Source organism: Nicotiana tabacum, chromosome 23 (genome assembly GCF_000715075.1).
Source record: "Nicotiana tabacum cultivar K326 chromosome 23, ASM71507v2, whole genome shotgun sequence".
In the NCBI taxonomy this organism is placed as follows: domain Eukaryota; kingdom Viridiplantae; phylum Streptophyta; class Magnoliopsida; order Solanales; family Solanaceae; genus Nicotiana; species Nicotiana tabacum.
The window spans coordinates 138107717-138119987 of record NC_134102.1 but is presented as its reverse complement, the minus strand read 5'-3'; the positions used below and the strand labels follow the sequence as shown (position 1 = coordinate 138119987).

Here is a 12271-nt window from a genome sequence, read left to right as displayed (position 1 = left end):
GCTTACTTTATTGTTACAATTGTGAAGTTGGTGAATTGAAGTTTTCAACGATAATCAATTTCCAACAAGTTGTTCGTCAATTCGGTAAACTCGTTCCAACTCTTAAGTTTTAATATTATAATTTTATTTGTTTTATTTACTTTGCTTGATTAATTAAGATGGCTTATTCCTTAAAAAATATGTTTAGTAAAAATAAGGGGAAATCGAAGAGTGGTGAATCTAGTGGCCAATTTGTTCCTCCTCCACTTCCCCCGGCTCCCCGACCCAAACCTGTTACCCGTCCTACACCTCCTATTCTTGATAGCGATAATAGTTTATTACAATTTACCGAGAGTCAATTTTGCCATAATATTGCACCCGGTGAACAATTAAACCATGAATATATGAATGCTCTTTATGGTAATCCAACTATTGATGAAAATGATGATGAAGAAATAGATTTTGATGAAACGTAACCGGATGACGATACACCCACTAGTCCTGCTCCTGAAGTTAACCCAACTAATAATAATCCAGATGATCCCCTGTCTGACCCTCCTATTAGTGCCCCTACTTTTTCTAGACAACCTTCTAAACGGGCAGAAACATCTCTTGTTTGGCAATTTTTTACTCAACTAAGAGAAAAAAATAGGGCTAAGTGTAAAACTTGTGGCAAGGAGTTAGTTTTTCAATATGTTGGAAGTCGGGGGGGACGGGGGGGGGAGGAGTTTGACTAGACACATATTGCTACACCCTCAAGATAAAGCTAGAGATATTTTAACTATTCAAACTTCATCAATGGCATCAGAGAGCGCTTTCAGTCAAGCAAGACTTCAACTCGGTGATTATAGAGCGTCTATGAGGGAGAGCTTGGAAAAATCAGTACTTTTCAGAGATTGGATCCGTTCGGAAAGAAGAAATTTTGGACTTGCTGAATCACAACCAGAGGTAGACGAAGCTTACGAAGAAATGCTAGCTGAACTTGCGGAGGATGATGCTTCGCCTGGAAGCGGTGATGACCAAGCTTCATTTCCGCCACCACCAACGAAAATTCCTCCGGACCTTGAAGGATTTATTAAATTTGTAAGAGATACCATGTAAATTAATATGTAACTTGTATTTTGGCACATCTTGATTAGTTTCTTTTTCTTCTCAATGGTGGTATTAGCACCTTGTTGTGCTCATTCCATAGGGGGAGGAAGACTAAGAAAGATATTGCCATGATTTTTAATGCTATAATAAAAATATAACGCATTGATTTGAATATCTCTTTACAATATTTTTGTCTTTTTATATATCTTAAGCTATACATATAGTATAATATAGTATAGTATAGTATATAATATACTATATATACAACTTAAGATATATATATATATATATATATATATATATATATATATATACATAGTTTATAAGTCATATTCGATAGTATACATCTTAAGATATACTATATATACATCTTACTATATATATATAGCTTATATATCTTAAGATGTATATATATCTTAAGATCTACTATACTATACTATATATATATATAGTATATCTTAAGATGTATATATAGTATATTTTAAGATGTATACTATGTATATATAATATAGTATATATATATTTTAAGATGTATATATAGTATATAAATCGAATATAGCTTATATATCTTTATTACTATTTTTTTCTCTAACTTCTATAAAAAAAAATTAAAAATAGAAAGTTTCTGTTGGGCCCGTTTAGGCCAATTTGGGCCCGGGACCGGCCCACTTAACCCGGGACCGTTAGTTCGTGGTCCCGGTCCCGAGCCGGTTCCAGCAATAAGCCCGCGAAGCCCGGGACCGTTTAGGACCGGACCGCATAGGACCGGCCCACTTAGGACCGGGCCCGCGAAGCCCACTTAGGACCGGGCCCGCAAAGCCCACTTAGGACCGGGTCCGGCCCACTTGTCACCCCTACTTGTGAGTCATGCAATTAGTCAGAATATGTTTTTTTAAACCCCTCCCAATTTAGGAGAATCTATAGTGTTTTCACACTTCCTCCCACTAGGAATAAGTTGAGTTGCGACAATTGGTTGATACTGCTTGCACAAAATTTTACGTACGCTACTAGTCAATTCTAGGAATACGTTGAGTTGTGACAATAGACTGATAATGCTTGCACAAAAAATTGTGTATGCTACTAGTCAGCACTAGGAATGAGTATTTTTTTAAACCCCTCCAAATTTAGGAGAATCTATAGTGTTTTCACACTTTCCCTCACTAGGAATAAGTTGAGTTGCAACAATAAATTGATAATGCTTGCACAAAATTTTGGGTACGCTACTGGTCGGCATTTAGCACTAGGAATCATTGTATGAATATATTGTGCAATTTAAATACACATGAATGACACAGCTGAAACAATTAACAAAAACCGAGTTGCTCTGCCGTCATTGGAAATCTATTTATTGGCCAAACAAGAAAAACAAAACTGACGCGTAGATGAGTCAATAGGTCAGCATTTAGGTATATTTTTTGGAATATGGTGGAAAACCAATCAAGTAGGACTCTTATCATGATTGAGTGTAGGACCCCCCCCCCCCCCCCCCCACGCACGCACGAGCTAAACAGAAAAATTGTTTGTACCAAATCAAATATTAATTCCGAAGAAGGTTATGTAAACGACATGTCATCCGTCTATCTGATTTGCTGCAACACCATGTGGAGGAAAAATTACTTACACTTACGTTGTGTTTGGTACCAATGAAAAATATTTTTTAATTTTCTCATGTTTGGTTAGTTTAAATATTTTAAAAAATATTTTTCAAAATTCTTTTCAACCATCCCCATCATATTCCCCATCCTCACCAACCCACCCCCACACTCCCACCTACTCACGCCACCCCACCCTACCCCTACCTTAAATAAAATATTATTAATAGTACTTTCTTTTCATATTATAGATAGATTATTTTTTTTATTTCAACAAATGAGTATTTTCTTTTCATGATATAAAAAAATATTTTTTTCATTATAACAAAAAAAGTACTCTCTTTTCATGATGTTAAAAAAGTATTTTCTTTCATTTCAACAAAATGATGTAGTAAAAAGTATTTTCTTTCATTACAACAAAAAGAGTATTTTTCGTAATGTAGAAAAAGCATTTTCTTTCATTTCAACAAAAATAGTATTCTCTTTTCATGATGTAGAAAAAATATTTTTTTTTCATTTCAACAAAATGAGTATTTTCTTTTCATGATGTAGAAAAAGTATTTTCTTTTATTTCAATAAAATGAGTAATTTATTTTTATGTTGTAGAAAGAGTACTTTCTTTTTCAACCAAAAAAAGAGTATTTTCTTTTTGGTTATGGAGCACAAATTTCAACGTTGCTTTTGCGTAAAAAATTAAAGCAACACATTAGTTCCTTTGGGTTTGTGTGAATTTTTAGAAAAATAATTAAATTTTTGAAGAAAATAGAGTTCCAGAAACATTGAGTATTTGAGGGGGGGAGCAAGGAAACATGTGGACTTGGGGGACGTGAGAAGAGTAGGATAAAAAAATATTTTCCTAAAAAAATATTTGCTAGCCTCTAACCAAATATTAGAAAATATTTTCCGGAAAAAGTTTTTCACTCACCAACCAAACAAGGGAAAATAAGTGATAAAACAACTCATTTTCCATGAAAACATTTTTCATGGCAAACATTTTCCAATTTAACCATGCTAGTCACAAATTAAAGTGAAAATACTTATCACTTAGCTATGGTTAAGTAACAAAAATTTATATGCAAGACATATATCTTAGATTCATTTGTTTAGTGTAAACATTAGGTGCGAGTAAGTTTTTCTCCGCATGGAAGTAAGTATTTTCCAAGCTCACAGTCATGTGAACATGGGCGGAGGGAGAGTAGAATCTACAGGTTCCGCCCAACCCAATAACTTTGGTCCAAATTATATACGGAGTATTTGTCTTAAAAAGTTCATTAAATATGTATAAATTATTATTTTTAGAACCCAATTACTTAAAAGATTTAGAATCTCGAACCCATAAGTTTCAAATCCTTACTACGAATCTCCCGGCGAATATGCTTTGCATTTTATGGTATCTAATTCTTTGATAAATCATAAAACCACCATTGCTTTTAGGAGAATTTACATACTTAAAGCAAAGAAAGATTTTGACCCCTCTCTCTCTCTCTCTCTCTCTCTCTCTCTCTCTCTTTATTTTAAGCTTCTAAATTTTATTTTTGCCGTTATGGTAAAAGACAAACTTATGCCAATATGCAATCCAAGAGTAGAAAGTAATAAAATTATATAAAGTTGTGGTGGTTAATATTTGTCGGGAAAAAGTAACAATGATAGTAACGAAACTTCCCAAGTGAACACTTTTTGCCATATATATTGTACGAGTTTCCAGTAAATATACTCAACTTTTCACAATGGTACAAATATATATAGATTTCATACGAACATGGTATTGTCTCAAAATTGATCTTAAAACCAACTTAGCATTTATTGCTTCTGTAGTTGTAGTTGGTTACTTTTTTTTTTTTTTTTTGTTCATGTGCAAATCTCACGTCAGAAATCCATATTTGCATATAATAAGATGCATGGAAATTTATTTATTCAGTTATATATAATTTTAAACGCTGGAGCTATTATATAGTGAACACACAAGTTGCTATACTCTGGTGGAAAATTGGTCGAAATTATGAAGAGCTAAGATTTTTCAGATGACTGTGTTCTGGAGCTGAAAATAACAAAACAAAGAAGGTAAGTTCCAACTTCTGCTTTTATAAGTTTGTTTGAAAATCTGAATTTGCTCCTTAATTTAGCTAGTTCTGCTGACATGTTTTGCTCTTTTTTAAGTTCATGTTAGTTCTGTAAAATTCCATTGCTCAATCTTCTGTTCTTTTGGTGAGCAAATGCAAAAAATAAAGATTCTATTTTGGATTGGCTGTCATTTCAAGTGGCAGCTGTAGAAAAGTGGAGAAAAGGTTAAAATGTCATAGCTCTTCCTGAGTCCAATGATAGGGAATATAACTTTTTGTATAGAAAAATAAAACTCAAATAAGAGAAAAGGAAAAAGAGATTGTGCTTTTGGTTCAGTGGTATAAATGTGAAGGTTAGTGAAATTTAACTATTCAGTGTGACTGTTAAGCAAAAGTGCTGCTACAAGTTTGGAGATGATTGTTTGTGAGCTGCTTTCTCTTTATCTTTTTATCTGAAAGTAGGACTATAATTGACTAAGGTAAATGCTCCTTATCTTAACATTTTATTGGATTTTAAATGCCTTGTACATTTAAAGATGCTTTCTCTGTACCTTTAATTGATTAAGGAAAATACTCTCTATCTTCTGAAGGAAACAACAGCTTTGAAAGAACAATGATTAGCATTTTCAGCTGTTGCCATCTTGCAATTACAATGTGATTCTTTGTTGAAATTATATTTCTTGATAATTATTTAGTCTCCGGGAAATTTTCTTAATAACGAACATGCAATGAACATGAAATATTGTATAGTATTAGTCTTAGAGCCCGTTTGGATTGGCTTATTTTAAGTACTTTTAAGCCAAAATAGTTTTTAAGCCATTTTGTAGTGTTTGGATAAAGTAAAAAAGTGTTTTTAAACACTTGTTTTTAAGTTAAAATGACAAAAATAAGTCAAAAGCAAAAAGCTAGAATTTCTAACTTATGGCTTTTGGCTTAAAAGTCGCTTACAACAAGCCCATCCAAACGGGCTCTTAGCTTAAATGGATCGAAATGATCAGCGAGGAACGGAGGATTCATATAGCCGACTCCACTTGCTTGGGACTGAAAGTAGTACTACTACTAGTTGCTGTTGTTACGAAAATCGGATGAACCTCTCCTGTTATCTTTCTTCTTCTGCTACTCTTCATGATTGTTACACATTAGCGGATACAGTATCAAGAATCTGATAAATACCCCCACGCCCCCTCCTCCAAACCATGCCTTTTTTAATTAGTTATTCTTTTTTAAGTTTCATCAGGGATAACCATGGATCTCTGGCTGATTTTCTGTGGGAAATATGAATGTTCTCAGAAAGCCGGAGAGAGTTGTACTTCAGCTTTTACAACTTTCCTTGAGTCATCCTCATGCACCAACCACATATTCGTCATTTCTGCGGATATCCTTCTTCTGATGATTCTTGTTTTCCTCTTTTCTACCAAGTTCTCGTCAAGAAAGAGTGTGTCATCCTCTGAATTTCAAGGCAATTCTGTCTTGTCAAGTTGTTCCTACATTGTCAATGGCAGTTTAGCTTTAGCATACTTGTGTTTTGGGACATGGAAAGTTTCACAGAAAATCATCACGGATCAAACTATTCTACCTCTCCTTCAATGGCTGGTTCCGCTGTTACAAGGGCTCGCATGGTTGCTGCTAAGTTTGTTTTCTATCAAGAAACAAGATACTTCTTCACTGGGAAAGTTGTGTCTTTTTCTAGCAAGCTTACTAGCAGGATTTCTTTGCATTTCATCCATGTGGCAAGTAATTGTCAAAAAGATAGTGCACACAAAATCAGTCTTGGACTTGTTACCACTGCCGGGGGTGATTCTGATGATTGTTTCTGCGTCCAAAGGCCAAAAGAATTTATGCACTTGTGAACCTCTGTTGGGAGAAGGAACCGATGCCTGTGGTAAAGTTGATTCAAAGGAGAATACAACTCCATTTGCCAAAGCTGGAGTTTTTAGCACAATGTCATTTTTCTGGTTGAATGATTTATTGAAGAAGGGAAAGGATAAAACTCTAAATGATGAGGACATTCCAGAATTGAGGCGAGAGGATCAAGCTGGGACATTGTACTCTTTGTTTAAGGAGCAACTAAATAAAAGAAAGCAAAAAAATTCATATTCTCGGCCTTTTGTATTTTCAACGATAGTCTTCTGTCAATGGAAAGCCATTGTGGTATCTGGATTCTTCGGTCTGATTAAGACAGTGACGGTGTCAATAGGACCGTTGTTTCTTTATGCCTTCATTGAAGTTGCCAAAGGAAAGGGAGCTTTCAAATATGAAGGTTATGTGTTAGCTGGGGGAATCCTTATCGCCAAATGCATAGAATCATTAGCAGAGAGGCAATGGTTTTTCAGGACTAGATTAATCGGCCTTCAAATTAAATCTTTGCTTACTGCAGCTATATATGATAAGCAACTCCGGCTTTCAAACACTGCTAAGAGTACTCATTCATCTGGTGAGATAATAAACTATGCCACGGTTGATACCTATAAGATTGGTGAATTTCCGTATTGGTTTCACCAAATATGGACAACGGCTGTTCAGATATGCATTGCATTAGTCATAATGTATTATGCTGTGGGACTGGCTACCATACCGGCTATACTATTAGTGGTAGCAAGTGTGCTAGGAAATTCTCCAGTGGCCAAATCACAGCACAAGTACTTGACCGGGCTTATGGTTGCGCAAGATAAAATGCTAAGGGCCATAACAGAAGCACTTACTAGTATGAAAGTGTTGAAGTTGTACGCGTGGGAGAAACATTTTAAGAATGCTATTGAAAAGCTAAGAGAAGAAGAATACAAATGGTTATCAGCAGTTCAAATGCAGAAAGGCTATTACCTGGTTTTGTTTTGGTCAACACCAATCATAGTATCTGCAGTTACTTTCTGGTCTTGTTACTTACTCAAGGTCCCCCTGAATACCACTAATGTCTTCACATTCCTTGCCACTTTACGCATTGTTCAGGAACCTATTAGGTCAGTCCCCGATATTCTTGGAGTATTCATAGAAGCAAAAGTTTCCTTCACTCGAATTGAGGAATTTCTCGAGGCTTCTGAGTTGCAAAACAGACCTATCAAGAAGAAGTACAAGGAAAAGGAACTTGAGCATTCCATAATTATCAACTCCAATGGGATATCATGGGATGCGAATTCGCCTAATCCTACAGTGAAAAGTGTAAACCTTCATGTTAAACCAGGGCAAAAGTTAGCAATATGTGGAGAGGTTGGTTCTGGTAAATCAACGCTTTTAGCTGCAATTCTCGGAGAAGTTCCTTTCGTTGATGGCCTAGTAAGCTTTACATTAGCTTCTCATTCTCTTTTAAATGCCAAATTGTTGTGTAATACTTGGATCTCAGCAGAGAAGAGTAGTTTGGTGTTAAACCTGTTTCATTCCCTTCTCCATTTTCAGGTTCAAGTTCACGGAACAGTGGCATACGTTTCTCAGAATGCATGGATTCAGACAGGAACAATAAGGGATAACATTCTTTTTGGTTCCAACATTGATCAACTCAAGTATCAAGAAGTACTTGAAAGGTGTTCTCTTGTCAAGGACCTTGAAATGTTTCCTTTTGGTGACGAAACGATTATTGGAGAAAGAGGTGTTAACCTTAGTGGCGGACAGAAGCAGCGAGTTCAGCTGGCACGTGCACTGTATCAAGATGCAGACATATATCTCTTGGACGATCCATTCAGCGCAGTTGATGCACATACCTCAACCTGTCTGTTTAATGTAAGAACCCTTATCTTTCTGAACTAAAAACTGAAAAGTATTTCGTGAAACTGCTAACTTGGAATATGATCAGGAATATGTCATGGGAGCTCTTTCCGGAAAGACAGTCTTGCTTGTTACTCATCAAGTAGACTTCCTTCCGACATTTGATTCAATATTGGTTAGTAATCTTATTCTGCATATTATCTCATAATTACAAGCTTGATCTCATATACTATGTATGATATCGCATTTATTTCTATGAGTTTGTTTGCCTGACTTTTTCGAACAGTTTGTGCGTAAGTTGTGGATCTAAGAGAGCTTTATTTTGTTAATAGCTAATGTCTGAAGGGAAGATCATACAGTCAGCTTCCTTTGATCAGTTGCTTCTTTCTTGTGAAGAGTTTCAAAACCTCATTAATGCACATGGCGACGCAACAAAAAGTGAGAGTAATGGAGGGTGTTCCCTCAAAGAAACAACCAAAAGCTCCAAAGAAAATATACATCAATTGTGTGCAGAAGAGCAGCTAATAGCAGCTGTCGGTGAGCAGTTGATCAAACAAGAAGAAAGAGAAACAGGATACACGGGTCTTAAGCCTTATAAACAATATGTTGGCCAAAGCAATGGATTTTTCTACCTTCTTTTGGCTATATTATCACACCTCCTATATATGGTTGGGCAGCTTGGACAAAATCTATTGTTAGCTGCTGATTTACAGAGTTCAAGTATCAGCAAATTTAATCTCATCCTAATATACACATCCATAGGATTTGGTATGTCACTAACTTTGTTCCTTAGGTCCTATGCAGTGATTGATTTAGGCCTCAAGTCTTCAAAATCTATTTTTAGTAAGTTAATAACCTCAATATTCCGAGCACCAATGTCATTCTACGACTCAACCCCACTTGGAAGAATACTTAGTCGGGTAAGAAACGACGACCTAAGCTAGCCTACAAACAACAATGCAAAGTTTATATGGAACTAACATAGTCTTCTTTTGCAGTTGTCTTCAGACCTCAGTGTTTTGGATCTTGACATGTCATTTAGATTCAGTCAAGCCTTGGCCTCAACCTTGACCACATACTTCAGCTTAGCAATATTGGCTGCTCTTACCTGGCCAATCTTGATGGTCATTATACCAACGATTTATATGACAGTGATTTTACAGGTGAGGCTATTAACTACATTAAGCTGCAGACGCCGAAAAACTCTATTGACTGCCTACTTAATATTGTAGTTCACTGTTTTATTGTTCTGCACAGAGATTCTATTTTGCTTCAGCAAAGGAACTTATGAGGATTGATGGCACAACTAAGTCATCTGTTGCTAGCCATCTTGCTGAAGCGATATCGGGAGCAATGACCATCAGAGCTTTTGAGGAGGAGGACCGTTTTTGCAAAGAATATTTGTACCTTATTGATAGAAATGCCATTGCCTTTTTCCATAGCTTTTCAGCAACCGAGTGGTTGATCCAACGTCTTGAAATACTCTGTGCCATAGTTCTCTCGTCCTCAGCCTTAGCCATGGTCTTGCGTCCCTTCGAAGCTTCTGATTCAGGTAATGAGTTTATCTTATTTTGACCTTAACATTAAATGAAACTAGAACAAAATGAAGTTCAGTTCATATACCAAGACTTTGGCAACTTATTTTCAGGATATATTGGCATGGCTCTATCATATGCTCTTTCGTTAAACGTATTCCTAGTTTCTTCCGTCCAAAACCAATGCATGCTAGAAAATTCCATCATTTCCATAGAAAGATTAGAGCAATACATGCATATTCCCAGCGAACGCCCTGAAATAATAGAAGGCAATAGACCTGCTCCCGGTTGGCCTTCCACCGGTAAAGTTGAGATTGTTGATTTAAAGGTTAGTATCCTAATGCCTGAGCTATTCATACCCCTTTCTTCACTGAAGTAATATAAAGCTTACAGTGTGTATATTTCAGGTCAGATATCAACCCAATGCTCCACTAGTTTTACAAGGCATTAGCTGTATAATTGAAGGTGGATATAAAGTTGGAATTGTAGGCAGGACAGGTAGTGGCAAAACAACTTTTATAAGTGCGTTGTTTCGCTTGGTAGAGCCAACCGAAGGAATTATCATAATAGATGGCCTAAATATTTCAACCATCGGGATTCATGATCTTCGAACTTCTATATCGATCATTCCACAAGATCCAACACTTTTTAGCGGGACTGTTAGATACAATCTTGACCCTTTGTCAGAGCATACTGATCAGGAAATATGGGAGGTAACATATTTTTGTATCTATCGCCCTTTTACTATATATCAGATTCAACGCTTCTATCCAAACATGTAATTGCTTAAACGCTTATTTCCCTTGTCATGGGTGCAAGGTTTTGAGGAAATGTCAACTTCGAGACGTTGTTCATCAAAAAGAAGGAAGACTAGACTCCTCAGGTTAGACAAACAACATAACCTGATAATGTGTTGAATCCTCTATGATATGAAAATTATACTAACAATCAGTAATACATACAGTGGCACAAGATGGATCAAACTGGAGCATGGGACAAAGACAATTATTCTGTTTAGGAAGAGCATTATTGAAAAGAAGGAAAATATTAGTGCTTGACGAAGCCACTGCATCAATTGATAATGCAACAGATTCCATAATCCAGAAAACCATAAGGACAGAATTTGAGGACTGCACAGTTATAACAGTAGCTCACAGAATCCCAACTGTTATGGACTGCACTATGGTTCTTGCTATAAGTGATGGTAAGGTTCAAGAAAACAACTTCTATATTTCGGGTGTGCTTGGTACGACAGAAGTCATTTTTTAAAAAGTTCTTTTTACGAGCAAGTCATTTTCTAGTGTTTGGTTAACTTCTCTCACTTTTGGGCAGAAGCATTTTCCGTCAGAACTGTCTCAACTCTTAACTTCGTGTCCTTATTGTCAGTTTTTATTACTCAAAAATTTCATCAAATCTCTAATTTGCTAATATTATTACTAATTTTCAATTTATATTTTTTTGGAAAATCTCTCTCACTCACCAACCTAATATTGGAGAATATTTTTTTTTTAATGAAAAATGACTTCCGTTGCATCTAACACACTCTTCATTAAAGAATGTTATAAATGGTTTCATGTGAATTTACAAAAATATTGAAATGTTTAATTACATTTTTTTTACAGGGAAGCTGGTAGAATATGATGAACCAATGAATCTTATGAATAAGGAGAGTTCATTATTTAGGCAGCTTGTTAATGAATATTGGACACGTTCTCAAGGGTCGATATGAGTCTGGAATGGAACTCATGAATATGGATTTTAAGTTATATATACGATGTAAATAAATTTTACATTATTAGTGTTGTTAGCCGCTTATAGTGTGTTAATTATCTGTTTTTCGAGTTACCAATTCATACCTACTAGACATTAATTTACCATTAGCTTTTAACTAAAATAGTGTAAAAAATCTTTACGTTTGAAAAGGCATGGATTTGAATTTCTCTTCAGTTTACTTTCAAAATTTAGCTATGTAATCATAGGCAAAATATGGTGAAAATCCAATAGGTTGTACATGCTTGTATAATGTATAGTATCATCATCATATCATAAAGGCCATATATACCCATGTACTATCAGAAAATATTTAATATACCCCTCGTTATACTTTGAGTCTAAATATGCCTTTGTCGTTATACTATTGGTTCAAATATATTCCTTTTCTGTCAAGTTTGTGCAAAATGGACATCTAATCCTATGTGGCACTGACATTTGATCAGGTGTGTGAGCACCTAATTTTTGACTATATTTGAATTTTTATCACCTTCTACTATGTAAATTTTTTCAGAATTTAATATATATATTTTTTAGCTTTGTTACA

General features: G+C 35.4%; 1 protein-coding gene across 2 annotated transcripts; it reads left to right on the top strand.

Annotated features, from left to right (window-relative positions):
• The first annotated feature begins 4107 nt into the window (after positions 1 to 4107).
• On the top strand, positions 4108 to 11900 carry LOC107763769 (ABC transporter C family member 10-like). 2 transcript variants are annotated; one of them, XM_016582268.2, is made up of 12 exons: positions 4108 to 4724; positions 5961 to 7993; positions 8114 to 8434; positions 8508 to 8594; positions 8752 to 9339; positions 9418 to 9582; positions 9677 to 9971; positions 10068 to 10282; positions 10362 to 10667; positions 10774 to 10837; positions 10919 to 11158; positions 11577 to 11900. In XM_016582268.2, exons 2-12 carry the CDS (start codon positions 5969 to 5971, stop codon positions 11681 to 11683), a joined length of 4413 nt encoding a protein of 1470 aa, XP_016437754.2. In that variant the 5' UTR covers positions 4108 to 4724; positions 5961 to 5968; the 3' UTR covers positions 11684 to 11900. The 2 variants fall into 2 exon arrangements, with proteins under 2 accessions (XP_016437754.2, XP_016437753.2); XM_016582267.2 differs by having other exon boundaries at positions 4376 to 4724; positions 5952 to 7993.
• The last annotated feature ends 371 nt before the right edge of the window (positions 11901 to 12271 follow it).

Bases quoted from the DNA above. Each gene is read 5' to 3' on its own strand.
- LOC107763769 (XM_016582268.2), top strand. From the start codon at position 5,969: ATGGATCTCTGGCTGATTTTCTGTGGGAAATATGAATGTTCTCAGAAA. The intron at 9,972-10,067 runs GTAATGAGTTTA...ACTTATTTTCAG, and splicing joins CTTCGAAGCTTCTGATTCAG to GATATATTGGCATGGCTCTA. The intron at 10,668-10,773 runs GTAACATATTTT...CATGGGTGCAAG, and splicing joins CTGATCAGGAAATATGGGAG to GTTTTGAGGAAATGTCAACT.